This window comes from Aspergillus japonicus (genome assembly GCF_003184785.1).
Source record: "Aspergillus japonicus CBS 114.51 unplaced genomic scaffold BO86scaffold_39, whole genome shotgun sequence".
Classification (NCBI taxonomy): Eukaryota; Fungi; Ascomycota; class Eurotiomycetes; order Eurotiales; family Aspergillaceae; genus Aspergillus; species Aspergillus japonicus.
This window is the reverse complement of record NW_020291676.1, coordinates 77,659-99,835: the sequence shown is the minus strand read 5'-3', so window position 1 is coordinate 99,835 and position 22,177 is coordinate 77,659. Positions and strand designations below refer to the sequence as shown.

Below are 22,177 nucleotides of genomic sequence, written 5' to 3'. Positions count from 1 at the left end.
CCCTCATCAAAGAGATGTGCGGGTGAATTCTGACCGATCGAACAAAGATGTTTTCCACCGCCGGAGTCAGTGGGTGGTGGGTGGTGGGTGGTGGGCGCCTTGACTGAGTTTAAAGAACAGTGTAACTGTAAGACAAGATGCGGTGAATTGTCCAGATGGACAACATCATCACTGATTACCTTCAAACAGATGAGGATCCAAACCAAACAAACAGCCAGTCAAACCAACAAACCAGACAAACATGTGCCATCACTGGTGCATCATCCTCCCATTACATCATCCGCATCCTCAATCCGGCCTCTCTTCACCAGCCATGATTCGCATTCCAAGTCTCCACCATCACCACCACCATCATCATAATCATCATCATCGTCATGGAACTTGAATCTGTTATAAAATGACCCGGCCAAAGGGTCCAGGTGGAGCGATCTTCAGGGTCTCTGGATTATCCTGATCGATCGCCCGACCTGCGCAATGGCCGCTACTCTCATCCAAGACTCGGTCTTTGGCCATGCCATTCGCCTTCTCACCAGAAATCGCTGCTTTCGATACGCTGAAGAACGAGATCCGGAACTATGGAAGCGATACATCAGCCTGGAGAAGTCAGGCCAGATGGCTCACGAAGGTCGAGTCGACTCAGCCATCAATGTCCCCGACGAAGAGCACCACTCTCCCCGTGAACACCTGTCTCGAATCCCCTCGACGGCATGGGAACACAGCGGTCACAATTTCCAAGGCTTGACGGGCGTACGAATCAACCCCGAGAAAGGCAAAGACGTCAATGTCATCGACTGGTGGGACGAGAATGATCAAGAGGTATGTGCGCCTCCGTTCACATGCCCACACCTGTTGCACACATACCAACCTAATTCTGGTCCAGAATCCTCAGAACTGGCCCTTGTGGAAGAAAGTCTTTGTTACGTTCGAGATCTGCCTCCTAACCTTCAGCGTCTACATCGGGAGCTCTATCTTTACTCCAGGAATTGTGACGGTCACCAAAGAGTTCCAGATCAGCCAAGTTGCTGCCACGTTGGGGCTGACGCTCTTCGTTGCGGGATACGGACTGGGTCCGTTGATCTGGTCGCCGATGAGCGAGGTGCCCCAGATTGGACGCAACCCGGTCTATATCGCCACCCTCATCATCTTCGTGTGCCTCCAGGTGCCCACCGCGCTCGCCAAAAACCTGGGGACATTGCTGGCGTTTCGGTTTCTGACGGGCTTCTTCGGTTCTCCCGCCCTAGCCACCGTAAGTTTTCTTCCCTGAGAATCGAGAAATCGTCGACAAACACTAACTTCCATCAGGGTGGCGCGACCATTTCCGACATGTTCCGCCCCGCGAAACGCGCCTACGCGATCGGCATCTGGGGCATCAGCGCCGTCTGCGGCCCCGTCATCGGACCCTTAGTCGGAGGATTCGCCGCGCAAGCCAAGGGCTGGACCTGGACCATTTGGGAACTGATGTGGCTATCAGGCTTTTCGCTGGTGATGCTCATCTTCCTCCTGCCCGAGACCTCGTCGGCCAACATTCTTTACCGCCGAGCGCGTCGCCTCCGCAGACTCACGGGCCGCGAGAACCTGAAATGCGAGCCCGAGATCGAAAGCGAGGGCCTGATGGGCCGCGAGCTGGTGATGATCACGCTCGTGCGCCCCCTCACCCTGAACTTCCTGGAGCCGATGGTCTTCCTCCTCAACCTGTACATCGCCCTGATCTACGGCCTGCTGTACGTCTGGTTCGAGTCCTTCTCCATCGTCTTCGAGGAGATCTACGGCTTCAACCTGGGCCAAGAGGGCCTCGCCTTCATCGGCATCCTCGTGGGCGTCCTCCTCGTCCTGCCGCCGTACTACTGGTGGATGCACCGATACCTGGAGCCCCAGTTCGACGAGAACGGCAACATCGCCCCGGAGGCCCGCCTCCCGCCCGCCATCGTCGGCGGCTGCTGCATCCCCGTCTGTCTGTTCTGGTTCGGCTGGAGCGCCCGCCCCGACATCCACTGGATCATGCCCATCGTCGGCTCCGGGTTCTTCGGCCTCGGCGCCTTCCTTCTCTTCAACCCGGTCTTGAATTACCTGCCCGACGCGTACCCCGCGTACGCCGCGTCCGTCCTGGCGGGCAACGACCTGTTCCGCTCCGCGTTCGGCGCGGGGTTCCCGCTGTTCGCGTCGGCCATGTATAAGAATCTGGGCGTCGATTGGGCCAGCTCCACCCTGGCGTTCTTGTCGATTGTCTTCATCCCGATTCCGTTCGTGTTGATGAAGGTGAGCTTTCCCCGCTCCTTCCGCCCTGGTGATTGATATTTTCTTGGTTGTGATGCTGATGCTACATTGTCTAGTATGGAGAGACGCTAAGGAAGAAACATAGTCGGTATGCGAGGAAGGATATCTAGATTCTGAGGCGGTGTCTTTTGCGAGTAATAGCGGCAGTAGATGCCTATAGACTAGCGGTAGGGGATGGTACGTTGTACATGGTTTGCGGAATTGCCACAGCTTGTAAGATATGCACATCTTCAAAATAGTAATAGATTTAGCACATTTATATAATTATCATATATATACACGCGATAATAGTATTCAAGTTCCACGACAAGAATAAAATACTTAATCAATAGACAAACATCAATACATAATAAACGCCGCAAACGCTTGCGCTCCGAAACACCCATACACCCAACCGGAACACCTATGAGCCACCCAGCCAGCTCCGAACAACACTCCCAGAGAGACGTTTACATCTTCCACTTGAAGGCGGGATTGCGCCAGTCCAGATCCTGGATCTGCTCCTGCGAGAGATCGGCCAGCGCGCGATCGATATCGACCTGCTCGCGGCGGCGGTTGTCCCAGCGCATCCACATCCACATCAACGCCCCCAAAATCAGGGTCATGGAGGCGGTGGCCAGGTTGAGGCCGTTGCCGATGTGGTAGTCCGGGGCGTCGGAGGGGAGGAAGGACCAGGTGGAGACGAGGCCGCCGACGTTGCCGAACATGACGTTGGTGCCGATGGCGGCGGAGCGGGCGGTGTCGGAGACAACATTATTGGAAACGTGGGCGTTGCAGAGGGCGCCGAAGCTGAAGGCGCCGGCGGCGATGAGGAAGGTGGCGCCGTAGCGGACCTGCGGGTTGGCGCTGGCCAGGAACATGATGTAGCCGGTGATGGTGAGCGGCGGGGCGAGGACGAAGAAGGGCAGGCGCCGGTCGAAGCGCCAGCTCAGGAAGGGGAAGAGCACCGTGAAGAAGGCGCCCACGATGTACGGCGGCACCGTGTGCAGCTGCTGCGAGACGACGCTGCTGGTCGGGTAGATGGTGCGCACGATGGTCGGGGCGAAGAAGGCCAAGCCTTGCACGGTGACGTTGTTGAGCAGGAAGATGAACGCCGTGGTCAGCGTCGCCGGGCTGAAGATCCCCCGCATCATCTTAGCCTTGTCCATCTTGTCGAGCACCTCGGTCGTCGCGACGCGCTCGGACTTGATCCGCGCGATGGCGAGGTCTTTCTGTTCCTGCGTGAGCCAGCGTGCGGTCTCGGGCCGGTCCGTTAGCGTCACGAAGGCGAGGAGCCCCAGCCCGATCGTGATGATGCCTTCGATGGCGAAGATCATGCGCCACGTGTGCAGGCTGCCGAAGTGGTCGATCTTGAGGATCGCCGAGGCCAGCAGCCCGCCGAACGCCCCCGCCAGCGGAGCCATCACGATGTACAGCGACAGGTAGAAGGCCAGCTCCTTGCGCCGGTACCAGCGCGAGAGGTAGTAGGCGATGCCCGGCAGCATGCCGGCTTCGAAGATTCCGAGGAGAAAGCGCACCCCGGCGGCGCTCTGCTTGTTCTGGACGAACGCGGTGCCCAGCGAACAGATGCCAAAGGCGACGGTCACCGCGGGGAGGAACCAGCCCGGGCCGATCAACTTGCAGGCGATGTTGGAGGGGATCTCGAAGAGGATGTAGGAGACGTAGAAGACGGAGAGGACGATGTTGTAGTCGTAGCCGGTGAAGCCTAGGTCTTTCTCGAGACCGGCCAATTTGGCATTTCCTATGACGGAGGGCGGTTAGAGGCACGCGCATTGTAACCTGTTGGTGTCATGCTTACCAATGTTGGCTCGATCGATGAAACAGAACAGGTAGATGAGCGAGACGGTGGGGAGGATGAACAGGTCAATCTTGCGGCGCAGGCGGCGCTCTGCGGCTGGATCGAATTCGATCAACGCCCGTCCATACTGGTCGGTGGCTGCGAGGCCTTGACCAGCGGCTTTGGATGCATCTTGAGTGAAGACGTCTTCTTGGTGATGCGAGATGCCTTTCTCGGAGGCCATTGTATCTTTATCTTTCTGCATCGTTCAAGTCACGGGGTTCTGGAGCATGTGATTGAGGAAGATGAGGAAGAGGAGGAAGAGGAAGAGGAAGAGGAAGATGGAGGGGAGGCGGGAGGAAAGTGCGGAGATTCCTGCACCAGTGCAACCACAACCAACTGTCCCAGCCCACAACTTTATAGCTCTTCTGCTGCTGCTCGCTTCTTGTCAACGGCAATTCCAACGGCAATATCAACAAGCGGTCCAGACTTTGCAATTCGCACCTTGACACGATAGAATATGGTCGGGATGTCCGCGTCATGGTTATGGTTATGACGGGCATCGGCTAGTATGAGCGGTTCTTATCGTGGCTTTTTGCCAAGCATCTCTTTACGAGGGCCCAAGAAGTCTCTCTCGCGCCCATCCAGTGAAGGGCCGTTCCACGTGTCCAGGGACTCCCAACCGTGTGACTCCCCCCCGGTCATCACGGCTGGACAGATTGGAACCACCCCTTGAAAGCCAATCAATGAGCCGGGGAGATAATCAAGGTTCGCATCAGTGCAGCACAGACAGTTAGCCGACGAGGAAGACGACGAGAGGCGACCCGAGACGAGGAGAAGGAAGCAGGTGGCAGCTTTCCCCGCGTTTTGCCCAACCCCGCAACCCCGGACTGGCCAAGACCTGACAGGAGTTGTTTTGTCCGTGGGAACACTCCCTTGGCGAAAGGTTTGATACAGGATCGGAAAGTCTCTGCAGTCTCCTTGGGTGAACTAGCCGAGGCATACGGTATTCCCACGGAGGAGATCAAGGTGCAGATCTGCCGGTGCACGTCGTTTTGGACATGGAATGTCGCCATGGACGAGTCAAAGAGGAATCGATGACAGATACACCCGGAGAGTTCGTGGTTGAATCTTGGCAGCGTGACATATCCCAACCAGCGGAGAATATTGAAGCCAACGACGACGACGACTTGAGGCTAGTCGGAATATCCGAGATTCTCGCCACTGACAATGGCTCAAACGCTTTATGGATCTTGCCCCCTTCCCCGGACAAAGGGAGAGGGGAGTTGTCTTTGGAGCCCAGTGGCGTTGCCAAGAAACTCTCCGCGATGCCATCCAGTCGCTCCGCCGTGGCGTTGGACAGATTTCCTCCAGCTTGAGAAAGTCAAGCTAGCACGGTCCAGATCGTTGAGATTTCCCCTTTGATCGGGATTTCTGATGTACAGGAAATGCGATGCCTCGATTTCTCCTTCCCTCGCTATACTTTTGCTATGCTTTTGCTCAACCCCGGCTTTGAAGACATACACTGGCAGTATTACTTGACAGGTCTGGTGAGATTAACTAGAGTCAGCGTCCTTCGATGAAGAGAAATAGTCTAAGATCCATGTAACTCGATCATATGTGAACGCACCAGCGACATGCTCATTCCTTTTCAACTTGGCTATCGACCTGAACATATATTTCCCCGGGAGCCAACCCTCGTTATCTCTCTTTTTTTTATTTTAGCCGATGTCCTTCGAAACGTCGCAGACATCATTGCCATTGCAGCTCAAAAAGATGGATAGAATGGAACTAACTCCCTTCTCACAAACATCGAAAGAAGCGATTGTAGTCAATCTGTAGAAACTGGTTGGTCGAATCCGTCTCTCAGGCTAGGACGGATCTGGCGCGGAATAACGGATCAATTCACGTGATCTATATCCGATCCTCCGAACTGCCTCCCAATGAATGACGCATCATGATGATTCTTCCATCTTCAAGATCGATCATCAGATCCGAGACACAACCGAGTTAACCAGCCCAAATTGCCCAGTGCAGATGGCTGACGCCGAGTCCCCAGCTCACTCAACGGGTTGGCGGATCGCCAAGGCGTGTCAAGAGTGCAGGAAGCGGAAGATCAAATGCAACGGAGTCAACCCCTGCAAAACCTGCCAGCTGCGGGGCACCCCGTGCGTCTATCGCGATGTGATCCGCCAGCGGAAGAAGAGATATCAATATCAAGAGAGGCTCGACACTGACAGATCTGGGTCTAATGGGGCCACCACCACTACCCGGCCCGACGAAGGCAGTGCTGCGCGGCAGCTGTCTCCCGGCCCGTCACACCACCAAGCCCAAGCCCATGCCCAACCACGTCGGCGGAACCCATCTGTCAGTCTAAATTTCAACAATAGCGTCTCAGCCACTCACATGACATCGCCCTCCTGCAAGGTCCAACTGTACTATGGCTCTACCTCGCACTTTGCCCTCATGCACGAGGTCTACAGAGGCTTGGTGGCGAAGAGCCAACCAGCCGAGGTCGATCGCCCCCAGGGTGAGGTCGAAGAAGCCGGGGCTGGCTTGGACATGTTCAGCTTCCGCCGGATCTTCTTCGGCACACCCACTGATGCCCATGAGGCAAACAAGACCCTCGCGAGCTTGGATTCTCAGCTGCTGTTCTTGCCCTATGAGCTCGCCAAGTGCTTTCTCGAACGGTTCTTGGCTACCTTATACAACCTGGCCCCGATGTGGCCCAAGGAAGAGTTCTATTATCAGCTGGATCAGATGTACGGCCAAGGGCCGGAGGTTCGTCCCGATAAAGTAACCCAGTCAATCCTGCTTGTAGCCATGGCGATTGGAGCACTAGCCACCCAGCATCACAGTTGGGGCGATACGCTGTACGACCGCGTCAAGCTATCCATGCATTCACTTGACGATGTCGTGAACTTACAGACCATCCAACTGGCGATCATCATGATAAGTAGTCTTCGGGACCGTTGCGAGGCGACGTCACTGACCTCTCCTGCTAGCACGCTCACTACCAAAGCGAACAGGGCAGGCCCAACTCAACATTCCTGCTCATGGGCACAGCCACCCGAAAGGCTATCTCAGCTGGGTTGCACAAGGAAGCCCCAAGCGCGGGTGAAGACGCCGCCGAGAGCACCGAAGAACGACGTGCGACGTTCTGGTCCCTCTGCTTCTATGAAATGTATGAGACTAGCCACTATTATGTACTGTGTTTTGCCCACCGCTGATTTGATGCACAGCTGGACGTGCTTTCATCTTGGACGACCAAGCTCTCTCTCATTGAAGGATGTCAGTATCGCCCTTCCGGAGGATTCTTTCCTCCAGGTTCTCATCAGCCTTGGCAAGATCGTTGCTCGATCAGCGTCTGAGATGTACGGTCGCCGCCACGAGTCCTTGCTGCAAATGTGGAAGATTGCCAGATCAATCATCGACGAGCTCCGCGGATTCGACGGCTTGATGAGACAGGCACTGGGCTTTGGGCTGGACAAATGTGCCCAGCCAGGGAGCTTGGGAGTGCGACAGATCATTGCGACCACTCGTAAGAGACAGGGAACCAGCATCGTTGACTGAGTTGCTGATTGCCACAGTGTATTATCACACCATCCTTCTCACCTTTCGACCATTTCTGATATTTCGCGGACGGTGGCATCAGGATATGAAACGGTCATCATGCGTTGCGAGTACGAAACGTGCGACTGAAATCCCCTCGTGGCTCAATGACGCCTGCACCCAAGCCCTGAGCGCTGCATGCAGGACCATTCATCATCTTTGCGAAGCATCGGCATGCAATGAACTTGTCAGAGTATGTTGTTCTTTGAAGGTGTATTTGAGCATCCGAGGGCTGATGACTTCTTAGGAACTGCGGTATCATGGTTACTTCCTAGGCAACTCATCTTTTGCGCTCATGTACGACCTCATGCACGGAGAGAACCTTGCGGCCACACATCTGCCCTGGATACACGCTGCCGTGCAAGGGATGTCAATGATGCGGCCCGGGGATCCGATCAAGAGCTCCATTACCGCCATTCAGACTGTTCTACGGAAGATCCATCCCTCGTACGAGTGGGTAGCACCGGAGACGACCAAAAGCCAAATGTATGATTATGAACACACCCCGCCCTTCCACCCCCAGCGCCATCCGACTTCCGCCTCCCACCAAGGGCAGAGCCTCATGGCAGTGACTGCACCCGGGGATCCGGCGGTAGTAGGGACCCTCCCCATGCTGTCTGATCTCCAAGGAAACTTGTTACAGGACGGCATACGCATACCCAGCGGCAGCGTAGGCAGTGGAGATGATCTTCTCGATTTCACCCAATCCGACATGGGCTGGGACTTTGATTTCTCCACGATGGATCTGGAAGCTTTCTTTTCCATCAATGCAAATTTAGACCCGATGGCGTTTTGACACAGGGCCTGGCGCATAATCGAACACTCTCCTTCTGCGGTTGGGACATGCAAGGCCAGGCACACTGCGCTGGGGCCTACCTAGAAGTGTACTGCTACGGGTACAGTGCATATCGGCGGAAGACAAAATAGGCAAAACTAGTTGATCCTTCGATACTCATGATTTGGAATGGTTCATTTGGCTGGTGAGCGGTTGGAGATCTGGACTAATGGCATGCTCGATAGTACGGACTATCACAGTATCACCCCTGGGCCTTAGTAGCCAAGACTGGATACAGACTGACACCGAGCTCGATGCATGGCAATGGATTCGAACCATTTCCTTGATTTGAGCCGGTAGATCGGCCTAGCGCTGGTACCCGGCGATGATACATCAATCGCGGGTACGGGTGTGGTGGGTTTCAGGTTTCCCATCCGTGCCGGAGGACAGTTCCTCCCTCCCTGGGGAAGGAATTGGATACTACCGATCGATATGTGGGATGGATTACTGGTCTGCCAACTTCTTCTTCCTTCTTTCCCCCACATGTGCGGCTAGAAAGGTGGTTTTTGGACGTGCAGACAGCGGAACATGCAGCTGTCTCATCAGCACGATGATAGCTCACTTTCCGAACCTGTCGCTACGGTCAACGGAGTACAGAGCTTCTAGATACGGAGTACTGTCCATTTCTATAGTTAGATGTTGGTCTAGCCTTGATGGGTAAAAGTACTTTCCCACTAGTAGTTCGTTGCGGTGGTGAGCTGCTAGTTAGGATCTAGAACCTTAGATATACGTCCTGTTGCAATAGTGCAATACCTGCGAGTATCTACCATCATGATTGATTTCAAATCGTGAATCATGACCATGAATAATAACATAACATAATCATGAGTAGATAATCAATAATTGGTTGCCTCAGGCAGGAAAATGAGAAAGAATTGAAGGCAACCAGGCCAGGCCAGGCCAGGCCGGCACGGGCGGGAATCGGGATTGAAGCCGCGAGATCGCCCTTTTCTACTCCTCATTCTTCTTCCCACTTCCCACTTTTTCTCTCCTCCAGTTTTCTTCCCTCTTTGCCTTTTCCGGCCACCTCACATCGTGCACAACTCTAGTGTGGAGTTCTCGCTAAGTTTCTTTTTTCCTCGCATCATGCTTCTCGTGAACACAGTTACATCCGTCCATCCATCCATCTAACGATCCCACCACAACCTACTCTCTCGCGCAATCTCCACGATGCCCCAGCAACGGTCCGCCCTCCCTCCCCGATCCCCGAAACCCGCTGCCTCGGGAAAGAATTCCTCCCAAGCATCTCGCTAGGTTTCTCCGATCGATAGATATCCTTACCCTTATCCTTATCCTGCCGCCTCGCCTCGCCTCGCCTCGCAGGGGATACTTCGGAGCCGAAATTCTCCCCCCCACAGGAAGCTTTTCGGCCGGATCATGCGCTCAGAGTCGTCATGATCGAACCGTGGATCACCAACGGTCGTTCCCGGGAATCGACCAGGTAGAAAGCCAACGCACCGAGTTATTTGGGGCCGTCGATGATCCCCTTACCCAAGCTGCGACCCTATGAGCGGAGACGCTGGACGGCCTAGACCCATTTCCGCACCGACTCCACTTCTAAGCCCACTTGGCTCGGGGGCTTTCCTGTTCAGCTCCGACGGTGGCCAATTTCTCAACTTTATTTGACCTTCAAAGCTGCGCGGCAATCTCGGCCCTTGCACACTCAACGATATAGCTGAACCTCTTCGCTGTGCCCTGTCATTCTTCCTCATCGTCTTTCTTCCCACCGGGGTTATCGGATGAGCTCGTATCCTCACTTGCGATGCCATAAAGACTCTGGCCTTCAGCTATTGCGAATAGCGGCGTTCTAGCTCTGCCCGCGATGGCTCCAGATCAGACCAAGTATGATCTCTTCTTGCTGCTATCTGACGGCCCCAGCCGGCCTTTTGCTATAATTCATCCTACCACACTGGACAATCGACTAACCAGTTGGACTCTTGCGCAGGGTATTCAGCTTCCAGGCTATAGACCGCACGGATGGCCTGCCGCAGCCGCTGTCGACACCGTCGCCAGCCGACGAGCCAGACGGCTTATCGAAGCCTTGTTCCCCTCCAGACCCAACCCTGACCGCTCTTTCTCGGCTCGGTGTATTCCAACTGAGCTGCAAAGGTGCGTTTGTGGCGTCATTCGAAAACGGGCAGACGCATATCATCGCGGAAGCAGGGTTATCGGTTCTCAGGGACAACGAGGTGTCGGTTCTGGGACTCACGACACTAGGTCTACGCTTTGACAAGGAGGAAATATCTCATTCCCATCATCCGTCCAAGGACGCATACAACATTATCCAGGACATTTCCGTGCTGACCGACACCGAATCACACGCTTTCATCCAACAGCACCCCCGTGCCAGGTTTTATGCGGAGGTTCCGGTATGCAGCTCATCCGGAGAAGTCATTGGTACATATGGTGCTGTAGATATTCAGGCCCGGCCGTCTTTTGGCGAGTCGGAATTGGCGGGTCTTCGCGAGATCTCCGATTCGGTAGCAAACCACCTGGAAAACGTCCGGACTGCGCGTCGCCACCTCCAGGCCGACCGTTTGCTTACGGGGCTTACGGCATTTTCTCAAGGCCAGGCTAGCGCACAAAACGTCAATTGGAGCAGCCGGCGGAAGAGCATCGCATCAAACAGGATTTCTCCTCGATCGCTGGATGTGCCAGACATTGCTCGTCTGTCCGTCTCGTCCACGGCTACCCGTCAAATCTCGCCGTCTTCGGGTAGACAGCGGGACAATGCTCAGGAGTCGTCCTTCTTTCAGCGTCGACCCTCAAGTACCCCCAAGGCAGCCTCGCCTTGGGAACAGTCGCAGACTCCTAGAAAAAGGTCGGACGACACGAACAAGCTGGTGATTGTCCCGGAATATACCGCCACCTCGGAGAAAACCTCACAGCTGTTCACTCGGGCCAGTGCTCTGCTACAAGAAAGCATGGAGTTGGATGGGGTCATCTTTGTAGATGCATCCCGGACTAACTCCCGCAGGTAAGGCGTAAAGTCCTCGATCCGTAAACTAGCTACCTAACCTGGACACAGTAGCTCCACTGCTAGCGTAGGTGACTGGGACATGCTTTCCAGGGACAGTGACTTGGGGATGTCCAGTCGCTCGCCAAGTCTCTCCTCTCATGGACAATGGGCCGAACGGTCATGCGAGACTCTGGGCCTTGCCACATCCGACCGGGTGAACGAGAGCACCGCCAGCTCGCTTCGACCAGCATTGACCGAGGGCTTGTTCCATGATCTTTTCAACGCTTGCCCTTACGGGGAGATTTTCAACCCTCCACAGTCAACCACCCTTTCACCACCGAATCTGCTCAATCGACGCAACAGTCAATCCCGGAAGGAGAGCGACGTGACGTTGCGTCAGTCGGTCGAGACTCGGCTGGCACAAACATATCCCGAAGCGCGGTCCTTCATCTTTCTGCCTTTATGGAACTGGAACAAATCGCGCTGGCTCGCTGGGACCCTGATATGGACCTGTGACGGTGAGCGATTGTTCGACCAGGACGATCTGCACTTCTTGAAAGTATTTGGTGACTCTGTGATCTGCAAGTATTGTCAGCTTGACTGGACGGCGACCGAGAAATCCAAGTCGGATCTGCTCTCCTCGGTCAGCCATGAATTGCGGTCGCCATTGCACGGCATGCTTACAAGCACGGAGCTTCTGCAGTCGACGGGGCTCGAGTCCGCTCAGCAGGACATGGTTACCATGATTGAGACTTGCGGTTTGACATTGTTGGATACTGTGAACCATCTGTAAGTTCAGCTACATGAGCTCCCACCACTCGACTGATTTTTTCAAGGCTTGACTTCACCAAGATCAACAACCTGACCCTTGCGCACAAGAAGGGAGCCAATGGAAGTGCACTCGACAACTTGAAGACCGATTTCGATCTGGACATACTCATCGAGGACGTGGCTGACTCTTTGTATGTCGGCCATCGCTCTCTCATCAATGCTTCCAAGATTGCGGGACGGTATTTGCAGACTGGCACGTCTATGACGAGTGGAGCTACCAAGACTAACAACCCCGATGACCTGTCGGTCATTATTCAGATCGAGGATCTCGGCTCGTGGAACATCCAGTCGTTATCAGGTGGCTGGCGCCGGATTGTCATGAACATTTTGGGCAATGCTTTCAAGTTCACTCGGTCGGGATACATCGAGATCTCCTTGGCGAAGAAGGTGCATCGAGCTGCAGGATCCAAGAAGGTCTTCGCGCACTTTTCTGTGAAGGATACTGGAAGCGGAATCTCGCCTGAATTTCTGGAGCATCAGCTGTTCACCCCGTTTGCACAGGAGAATATTTTGACCGAAGGGGTGGGATTGGGCTTGAGCGTGGTGAATCAGGTGGTGACCTATCTGGGGGGAGAGGTGGAAGTCAAAAGCACTGTCGGCGTCGGAACGCAGTTCGACGTTTATGTGCCTCTGGACTTTGTGGCGGAGACTTTCGCGCCGTCTGAGCCCTTTCCGAGCTCGATTACGCGGGTTTCGTTGGTCGGATTGAATGCCTATGCAGACTTGAGACAAGCCCCGGACGGACTTCTGCGGCCGGAGGCGAAGCGCAAATTGGCTCTTCGGAGCGCGTTGAGCAATGTGCTGTTGAGTCAACCGGGATGGATGCTGTCATTTGCCGACTCGGTCGACAAAGCATCCGGCGACATTGGTGTCATCGAGGAGTCCGCGCTGAAGGCGCTTCATGAGAAAGGCGGGACTCGACTGAAGTTCAACACGGTCATTGTTATAGGGGAACAGGGTGTTTCCATTCCGCCAGACCTCACTCTCGAGGGTTCCGATGTGATCTACATCCCGCAGCCGTAAGTATCATCCCGTAACCAGGCACAGTCTCATGCTGAGAGAAGAACAGTATCGGTCCGCGGAAGATCGTCCAGGCCTTGCAACGAGTCAACGAAGCTCGCCTGCAAGCCCCTTTGGCGGAGCAGGATTATATCATTGGCCCGTTCTCCGGTGCTCAGCGCGGACGCAGCCTGTCGGATGCGTTCGCTCTGGCCAAGGGATCGGAGTCGCCTCCGGTGGTGCGGGAGAATGTGTCCGAGTTCGCGCCGGACATGTCACGGAAATCGAGACAAAATGACCCTCACGTGCTGATCGTCGACGACAATGATATCAATGTCAAGGTGTGTCTACAGGCTGCTGTTTGGTTGTTTTCTAGGTCCATGCGCTAACAGCTCTAGGTCTTGACCACCTTCATGCGCAAAATTGGCTGCAGCTATGAGACTGCCACGGATGGCCTTATCGCCTTGGAAAAATTCAAAGCGTCGACGAAACACTTCGACTACATCCTTATGGGTATGCCTGTCACCCGTTCCCATGCGCTTTCCATGCTCTTCAGCAAGATAATCACTAACGGCTGAGAACCAGACATCTCCATGCCCGTGATGGACGGTATCGAATCCTCCAGCAAGATGCGGGAATTCGAGGAGGAGAACTCGCGCCCGCGCACGGCCATTATGGCGGTCACCGGGGTGGCGTCGAGCGAGATGCAGCAGCAGGCCTTTGCGGCGGGGATCGACGACTATCTGGTCAAACCCCTGTCGCTTCACGACTTGAAACGAATAATGAACATTGCATGATTGAATTTACGGGGGAGGGAGCTTCGGGGCGGATGAAAAGTGAGGGATCATCATTTATAGAACCCATGTTTCGGTGTTGGTGTTGCGGTGGAGGATACTTCAGGTTTGCTTTTTGATTCCTGCGGGGATTTAGATGTATAAACTAGACGCATTGGTGGCTTGCTTGGGTGGTAGGAGTTGAGGTATCTCTATGCAGTCAACGTTATTACTTGGTGTTTGTCCCTACTGGCAAGATACAACAAAGAAAGTCCTTATAGCCCCGGTATGATACCGGTACAGTCTTAACAACTGCATCGACCTGGCCAGACCGGTTAGTCACGAGTAGCAGTCATGTGACCCAGCTGTGCCGATAACAGTGGAGGTCAGATGACTTCACCGCCGGTCCAATCACGGTTAGCGGCGGCGACCTCCGACAAGGAGCGAGTTCTGTATACTTAGTCAACTGTCGTCTGTTGTCCTACCTTCGTCTGTCTGCCTCCTTGCTTCTCCATCATCTTTGCTTGCTTATCTTCCTTGACCCCCGTCAATACATATTACATCCACAGTCCTCCGATCTGACAATCATCTGGAACCAATTGACTGCACCTGCACCCCATCTCAAGCGGGGAACCCAGCCCGCAACAGTCCCTCCCACCCAACCACCCAACCACCCAACCCACCATGACCACCCGCTACCGTGTTGAATATGCCCTCAAGTCCCACCGACGGGACCAACTGATCGAGTGGATCAAAGGCCTGCTAGCAGTACCATTCGTCCTGCATTCACAGCCCACCGCCGTCTACCAGGAGCACAGCGAGAACCTGATCGCGGTCGCCGCCGACACCCACCAACGGTATGCGGAGATCTTCCGCGACGTGGAGAAGCTGATCCGCGACCACATCACGCACCAGGCGCAGGAGGCGCCCGGCAAGTCGAAGCTCAAGCTGCTGGTGCCGACGGTGGGCTCGTTCTTCACGCCGCTGTTCCTGGAGGACGCCTTCAACTACCAGGACCGGCAGCGGTTCATCAGCCGGCGGCGCTTCGTGGCGCCCTCCTTCAACGACGTGCGGCTGATCCTCAACTCGGCCCAGCTGTTCGGCCTGGCCCGCACCACCGGCGTCGACCTGGTCACCTTCGACGGCGACGTGACCCTCTACGACGACGGCGCCTGCCTGACCGACGACAACCCGGTCATCGCGCGCATCACCCGCCTCCTCCTGGCCGGCCGCAAGGTCGGCATCGTCACCGCCGCCGGCTACACCGAGGCCGCCAAGTACTACGAGCGGCTGCGCGGCCTGCTCGATGCCATGCACGCCTCCCCCAGCCTGACCGACCCCCAGCGCGCCGGCCTCGTCGTCATGGGCGGCGAGAGCAACTTCCTCTTCCGCTACGACCACGCCTCCCCGCACCGCCTCGTCTACGTGCCCCGCTCCGAGTGGGTGCTCGAGGACATGCGCTCCTGGCAGGAGGGCGACATCACCGAGTTGCTGGACATCGCCGAGTCCTCGCTCCGCGCCTGCGCCGCCAACCTCAGCCTGCCCGTCGCCGTGCTCCGCAAGGACCGCGCCGTCGGCGTCTACCCCCTCGACCGCAGCAAGATCACCCGCGAGCAGCTCGAGGAGACCGTGCTCGTCGTGCAGAACACCGTCGAGCGGTCGTCGGTCGGCTCGCGGCTGCCGTTCTGCGCTTTCAACGGTAGCTCCCCCTCCCCCTGTTTCACTCGGCCCCAAGTCCCATGGCAAGGCTTCCCGGGGGGGAACCCCCGGACCCCCCTTTTCTTTCAACTTCCCAGTAACACTCAATCCTGAGTCCGGGAGTAAACACGTCCCGGGGGAGAACCCCCGGACCCCCCTTTCTTTCAACTCCCCAGCAAAGCTCAATCATAGCAAACATTTCACAGCCGAGTCTTCTGCTTTCTTGATGATTGGACAGTGCTAACGGTTTTGTCAGGCGGCAACGACGTATTCGTGGACATCGGCGACAAGTCCTGGGGTGTGCGGGCGTGCCAGAAGTACTTCGGCGGCATCGAGCCCGCGCGCACGCTGCACGTGGGCGACCAGTTCCTGTCGGCGGGCGCCAATGATTTCAAGGTGAGTCTGCCCCTGTCTGCGTCTGTGTGAAAATAGTGAGCCTGACAGAATGCAGGCGAGGCTGGCGTCGACTACGGCGTGGATCGCGAGTCCGGCGGAGACGGTGCAGCTCCTCGATGAGCTTGAAGGGCTGTCGGAGGTTCAGTGATTACGTAGGAATCTGTGTGTTGTTGCTTGTCGGGCAACAAATGGCTTGGGTTATGCTCCTGGGCTCATGGGAGCTGCAAGGACTGCTCGTATTGCCCGCAGCAGGAGTCTGATTCTTTGTTGTGATTTATCAGCGTGACTTTGTCTGTGAGCGATGCTTTATAATCAACGCCGTTGCCGAGCGGGAATTTCCAAGCGGTGCCGTGCTTATCACTAATCTGATGCATGTACACACGTACCAGTCATGCTGCCTAGTAGACCCTGGCAGTGGTAGTGGTAATGTCGGTCTGCGATCTGCAGCAAAGTGGGCCCACACAAGCGCGTCAGCACGCAAAGTCGTCGTCTACACCCCAGTTGTACAGGCACACTCTAAGAGTATCAACCTGTGGAACGGGTATAAATCCACCGACATCCGTCCCGTACCTGAACTCATCTCCAATCTACCAACCACCTATTCCACCCCCATCCCCACCTTCAAAATACCACCAAACAAACCGAAGAGAAATGCCAACCGTCCTCATCCTCGGCGCCTCCGTCGCCGGCCTGCCCATCGCGCACGCCCTCCTCAAAAACAACACCAGCAGCAGCAACAAAACAAAGGTCATCCTCGTCAACCCCTCGCGCGACTTCTTCTGGATGATCGCCGCCCCGCGCATCCTCACCAAGCCCGCCGCCTTCCGCGCGGAGCAGTACCTCATCCCGATTGAGCCGGGGTTTTCGGGGTATCCCAAAGAGGAATTCGAGTTCGTGCACGGCGCCGCGAGGGCTGTGGACTTTCCGGCGAAGACGGTGAGCGTAGCGCTGTCCGCCCCTGCATCCGAAGCCGACGGACCTGCTGCGCGGACGATAGAGTACGGATACGATCACCTCGTCCTCGCGACGGGGAGCACCACGCCGTCGTCGATTGCCACCCCAACCGAGAGCGGGGGCCACGCGGTGCTGTATCCGTTCAAGCCCCCTCCTCCTTCCACTTCCCCCAGCCCTCCCCCCACCTCCCTCGGGGACTTGATCGCCACAGCGCAAAGCCGCATCAGCCAAGCGAAGCGGATCGTCATCGGCGGCGCCGGCCCGATCGGCCTCGAGACGGCGGGCGAACTCGCGGACCTGCCGCATAAACCGTCCATCACGCTGATCTCGGCGGCTGCGCGGGTCCTCCCTGGGTCAACGGAGGGCGCGAGCCGGTCGGCGGAGACGCAGCTCGCGAGCAAGGGGGTGTATGTGATCACGCGCCGGAAGGTCGTCGGCTACTCCCCGGAGGAAGGGGTGGTGAGATTGGACAACGGGGAGACTCTGTCCACGGACGTGTATATCCCGACGACCGGGGTGCTCCCTAACACCTCGTATCTCCCGGCGGGCGTCCTCGATGAGAAGGGGTGGGTCAATGTGGATGAGGAGCTGCGCGTGCGCGGCGTGGAAAATGTCTATGCGGCCGGGGATATCACCTCGTATCCTGCGCGGTTGGCCCAGCGGGCCGGCGAGCAGGCTGGTATTGTGGCGCATAATCTGGTCGTGGAGATTGGTGGTGGTGGTGCTGCTGCCGGCAAGAGGAAGCGGTTTGCCCCGGGCAGGGCGATGATGGTTGTGCCTATTGGGGCGGCCGGGGGGACCGGCGAGTTGTGGTTTGGGTGGGTGCCGTTTGTTTGGTTGGTGCGGTTGGTTAAGGGGCGGGACTTTTTTATTGCCAAAGCTAAGAGCTTGGTCTACTCCTAGAGGGGGGTCCGGGGGTCTCCCCCGGTACTTCTCTCTATTTGTCTTTGAGGGAAATAATGCTTAGTGAACTGATGAGGGGGGGTACGGGGGGTCTCCCCCCGTAACTTTTATATCTATCTATATATGGGTTAATGATAATTTACTTAAGAAGGGGGGCCCGGGGGTCTCCCCCGGTACATTCTATGTGTATCTCTCTTTCTAGGGGTTTTATGCTTGGTTGAACTAAAGAGGGGGATACTAAAGAGGGGGGTTATATATGTTGGGGTAATGCTTAATGACCATTTGGTACATTCGAGAGTGGATGTTTGATCTGATGTAGGAGGGGGGTCCGGGGGTCTCCCCCGGTACTTATCCAGATATCTCTCTGTGTTTGTCTTTTACAAGTATCATACTGACTAAGGGGGTCGGGGGTTTCTCTGACTATAATTTCTTGATATTTCTGTTCTTTGGTTTATGCTTGGTTTAGATCATGGGGGTGGTATTGGGGGTATTTTGCGGTAATTACGTATATTTCTGTATGGTTCTTTGGTTCTTTACTATCTCCTGTGGTTGAGTAATGCTAGAAGAATATATATTCTGGTTTAGGCTTGAATGTCACTCAGGGAAGCCTATTTTATATGGTTTAGGGTTGAATGTGAGCGATACTGGGAAGCTGAAAAGAAGGGGGTCCGGGGGCCTTACTCTGGGTATACATTGGGGTTGAGTGTTACTGGGGAGCTGAAAAGAAGGGGGGTCCGGGGGTTCTCCCCCGGAACGTGTTTATACTAGGCATATATTAGAGTGAGTGTTACTGGGAAGTTGAAAAGAAGGGGGGTCCGGGGGTTCTCCCCCGGAACGTGTTAGTTCTAGGACTTGGGGTGAGTGTAGCTGGGAAGAGGGTGATTGTACTTGGGAAGGTGGCAAGAAGGTTCTTTCCCTAGGTATACATCAGGTTGGCCCTACAGGAAGGTGCCAGGGGGGTTCTTACTCTAAGTGTACACCAGGTCGGTCCTACGGGGAAGGCGCAGAGGGCGGGTTGTTAACACATCAACAAGTCCATTGATGAACGAATCATTATCCATATCGCATAACACCCATTGTATCGATCTTTTCTTCATGCCTCATGCCAGCTGGTGTCCAGCCTAACCCAGCCCTCTCAGCCCTCTCAGCCCTGTCGGCCAGCCCCAACCATCCTAAGCAGCGTAAGAGGTCCAGGCGGCTGCGTTCTCCTTGCTGCTCCGCCCGGACAGGATGTTGACCGTGTCCTGCAGCTCCAGCCAGAACTCGGTCTTGGGCCGACGCCGCGACCAGTCGGTCTCGGTCGCCTCCAGCCCAGTCTCGCCGCCCATCGCCGAGAACAGCACCTGCGAGCCCTTGATGCCGATCACAGAGGCGGACATCTCGTCCTGGGCGATCTCCTCCGGCGACTGGCCCGCGTAGCTCTCCAGGTGGATCATACACTTGGTGGCCATGCGCAGCGCCCGGATCCGGTCCATCGGCGACGGCTTGCCGCCCTGCTGGAAGTGGCCGGGCACGGCGGCACGCGACTCGAAGCGGCCCTTGGCCTCCTCCTTGAGAATGTCGGCGATCACCTGCGTGGTGTACGTGTTGGAGGCACACTCGTTGCGCAGGATGATCTTGCCGGCGCGGTTGGCACCCTTGTCGCGGGTGAAGCTCTCGCGCAGGAAGTCGATGTCGCGCGACAGCGTCTTGATGTCGATGCCCTCCTCGGGAATGTACACAGCCGCCGCGCCCACCGACAGACCGGCCGTCGTGGCAATGTAGCCCGACTTGCCGCCCTGCGTCTCGATGACGAACACACGACGCCGCGAGGACGAGGCCGACTGGCGGATGATGTCGCAGAAGTCGATCAGCGTGTTGAGACAGGTGTCGCTTCCCAGCGAGTACTCCGTACCGGGCACGTTGTTGGAGATCGTGGCCGGCAGCACGGTCATGGGGATCTTGAAGGCAGGGAACTTCTCGCGCGCCTGGCGCAGCTGGCTGACAGCAGTGAAGGCCTCGAATCCACCGACGACAAACAGCGCGTCGAACTTGAACTTCTCGAAGCACTTGGCGGTCGTCTCCAGGTCCTCACCGGGCAGGCTGCGGTTCGTTCCGATGTCGGATCCTCCCTCGTTGACCCAGCTGTCGGACTCGATCCACTTGATCTCGCGGACCGAGCTGACCGGGGTATCGGCGTGGTGGCGGCAGAGACCGGGGAAGCCGTTGTGGATCGCAAGGGGAGTGTGGCCGCGGGTCAGACAGTAGGCGACGGCGGCGCGAGTGGCCTGGTTCATACCACCAGCGGGGGCACCGACGTGCACAATAGCGATGCGCATTCTCTGTTTTCGATCAGCACACGTACCAAACACCAACACGGAGAACTTACCTTGTTCTCAGGGAGCAAGAGCTTCGGGTGGTCGGGGGTGGAGGTGTTCTTGTAGGAGAAGTGGTATTCCTTGAATTCCGAATCGCGCAGAGCCATGGCCTTGTCGAACTCCTTGTTCTCGATGTGTGCGGTGACGGTCTTGGTGAGCTTCACGGCCTCCATCAACGGCGTGCGCATGATCTTGTTCTCGCGGATGGTGATGACGGGCGACGGCGAGTCGGGCTTGGTATCGAGGACGGCGCGGACGGCCTCCACACCCTGCAGAGTCGACAGCCAGCGGTCATAGGCACAAGCCGCACCACCTCTCTGGGTGTGGCCCAGCACCGTCACACGGGTATCCAGACCCAGACGCTCGGTCAGAATGTCCTTGACCTTCGAGCTCGAGATCTTGTTCAGGTGTCGGTCCTGTGCTCCCTCGGCCACGATGACGATGGTCCTCCGCTTTCCGCGCTCCTTTCTGTTCTGCAAGATGTTAGCTGACTCGCGGGGAAATGTGTCAGGGATAGCGATTTACCTTGGTGATGATGGAGCACATGTCATTCTCCCATCCATCCTTGGGAGGCATTTCAGGCACGAAGAGCCAGTCCGCACCGGTACTGATGGCAGCCATCAAGGCGAGCCAACCGCAGTGACGTCCCATGACCTCAATGACGAAGCCTCTCTGGTGGGAGAAGGCAGTATCGAACACGTCGTCGACGGCGTCACAGATACGGGTCAGGGACGAGTAGCAACCGATGGTGGCGTCCGTGCCGGACATGTCGTTGTCGATGGATCCAACCAGACCGACGATGTTCAAGATCTTGTAGGGCTCGACTTGCTCCTTGGTCAATTCCTTCTTCTCAACCAGCTCCTCCAGCAGACCCGGCCACTCGGAGCGGAAGAGATCGGCACCCGTCAAGCTACCGTCACCACCGCAGACGACCAGGGCGTCGATGCCGCGGAGGACCATGTTCTTGGCGGCCTTGAGACGACCGGGGCGCTCGCGGAAGGTCAAGCAGCGAGCAGAGCCGATCAGGGTACCACCCTGCGACAGCCAGCCGCGGACGTCTTCCCAGTAGACCTGACGGATCATGTCTCCGCCGTTGACCAGACCTTCGTAACCTTCGAAGACGGCGTAGGCCTCGCAGTCGGAGTGGATGGCCATGCGGACGACGGCCCGGACGGCGCCGTTCATACCAGGAGCATCACCACCCGAGGTCAGGACCGCGATGCGGCGTCTCTTGGGGGGTTGCACGGGATTTTGGGGGGCAGCCATCGTGTCGATGACGACGAGTTCAGTTTATGAGGGGTTGTAGCTCCAATCCACGCGGGGGGGATGAGCAATGTATTTGGTGAGGGGAGGATAGGCGACGGATGATGAGTGAAAGAGCTGGCAATGGCGGGTTTGCGGAACGTTCCTAAGGTAAGATACCTTACTTGTGTGACGGTGGGGGAGAAGTTCCGGTGAGAAAAAGCGGGTGTGGGCAACAGTACGTCACAGACTTGAGGACTGGAGAGGTCCGGTAGTGCCCCGCCGAGAAAGTAACGGGGAGGTGGTGGAGGAGGGTGCGAGGAAACAACGACAAGAACACAGAAGAGTCAAGCGAATGGACTTCTAGTCTTGATGAGATGCGGATGCAGCTGTCCTTTAATGCTCGTGTCAGCTCTGGTGAGGTGAAGCTGGAGGCATCTGGCATGGCATGGCATGACGAAAGAGGGGGAGCGAGGCCAAAGGCGGCCATGTGCGGCAATTGATGTCACCGCTTCTGCGCACCCCCGAAACTGACTAGTGCGGGACACTGCACGTGACTGTTGCTAG

The 22,177-nt window shown here is 56.5% G+C and overlaps 7 protein-coding genes across 7 annotated transcripts; 5 read left to right on the top strand and 2 right to left on the bottom strand.

Moving 5' to 3' along the window:
- The first annotated feature begins 75 nt into the window (after window positions 1-75).
- On the top strand, window positions 76-2,528 carry BO86DRAFT_342282 (MFS transporter). Its single transcript, XM_025669111.1, has 4 exons — window positions 76-816; window positions 881-1,246; window positions 1,303-2,256; window positions 2,331-2,528. The coding sequence occupies exons 1-4, from the start codon at window positions 475-477 to the stop codon at window positions 2,382-2,384; spliced, it is 1,716 nt and encodes a 571-aa protein (XP_025525880.1). The 5' UTR covers window positions 76-474; the 3' UTR covers window positions 2,385-2,528.
- Window positions 2,529-2,723: 195 nt separating this feature from the next.
- Window positions 2,724-4,295, bottom strand: BO86DRAFT_380808 (putative MFS transporter; the record flags this gene model as incomplete). Its single annotated transcript, XM_025670739.1, has 2 exons — window positions 2,724-4,015; window positions 4,073-4,295. 2 exons carry the CDS (start codon window positions 4,293-4,295, stop codon window positions 2,724-2,726), a joined length of 1,515 nt encoding a protein of 504 aa, XP_025525879.1.
- Window positions 4,296-5,563: 1,268 nt separating this feature from the next.
- On the top strand, window positions 5,564-8,641 carry BO86DRAFT_135320 (Zn(II)2Cys6 transcription factor). Its single transcript, XM_025666136.1, has 5 exons — window positions 5,564-7,003; window positions 7,060-7,235; window positions 7,294-7,592; window positions 7,642-7,856; window positions 7,911-8,641. The coding sequence occupies exons 1-5, from the start codon at window positions 5,999-6,001 to the stop codon at window positions 8,457-8,459; spliced, it is 2,244 nt and encodes a 747-aa protein (XP_025525878.1). The 5' UTR covers window positions 5,564-5,998; the 3' UTR covers window positions 8,460-8,641.
- Window positions 8,642-10,320: 1,679 nt separating this feature from the next.
- Window positions 10,321-14,084, top strand: BO86DRAFT_401271 (sensor histidine kinase/response regulator; the record flags this gene model as incomplete). Its single annotated transcript, XM_025673764.1, has 7 exons — window positions 10,321-10,340; window positions 10,444-11,475; window positions 11,527-12,246; window positions 12,294-13,307; window positions 13,358-13,628; window positions 13,686-13,800; window positions 13,873-14,084. 7 exons carry the CDS (start codon window positions 10,321-10,323, stop codon window positions 14,082-14,084), a joined length of 3,384 nt encoding a protein of 1,127 aa, XP_025525877.1.
- A 618-nt stretch (window positions 14,085-14,702) lies between these two features.
- Window positions 14,703-16,486, top strand: isn1 (IMP 5'-nucleotidase ISN1). The gene is made up of 3 exons (XM_025669110.1): window positions 14,703-15,759; window positions 16,015-16,154; window positions 16,210-16,486. Exons 1-3 carry the CDS (start codon window positions 14,745-14,747, stop codon window positions 16,300-16,302), a joined length of 1,248 nt encoding a protein of 415 aa, XP_025525876.1. The 5' UTR covers window positions 14,703-14,744; the 3' UTR covers window positions 16,303-16,486.
- A 202-nt stretch (window positions 16,487-16,688) lies between these two features.
- BO86DRAFT_457446 (NAD(P)/FAD-dependent oxidoreductase) lies at window positions 16,689-18,154 on the top strand. Its single transcript, XM_025677225.1, has one exon. It carries the CDS (start codon window positions 16,806-16,808, stop codon window positions 18,009-18,011), a length of 1,206 nt encoding a protein of 401 aa, XP_025525875.1. The 5' UTR covers window positions 16,689-16,805; the 3' UTR covers window positions 18,012-18,154.
- Window positions 18,155-18,931: 777 nt separating this feature from the next.
- BO86DRAFT_365685 (ATP-dependent 6-phosphofructokinase) lies at window positions 18,932-22,043 on the bottom strand. The gene is made up of 3 exons (XM_025670068.1): window positions 20,894-22,043; window positions 20,380-20,841; window positions 18,932-20,332 (listed from the first exon to the last, which is right to left on the bottom strand). Exons 1-3 carry the CDS (start codon window positions 21,632-21,634, stop codon window positions 19,184-19,186), a joined length of 2,352 nt encoding a protein of 783 aa, XP_025525874.1. The 5' UTR covers window positions 21,635-22,043; the 3' UTR covers window positions 18,932-19,183.
- Between the last annotated feature and the right edge of the window lie 134 nt (window positions 22,044-22,177).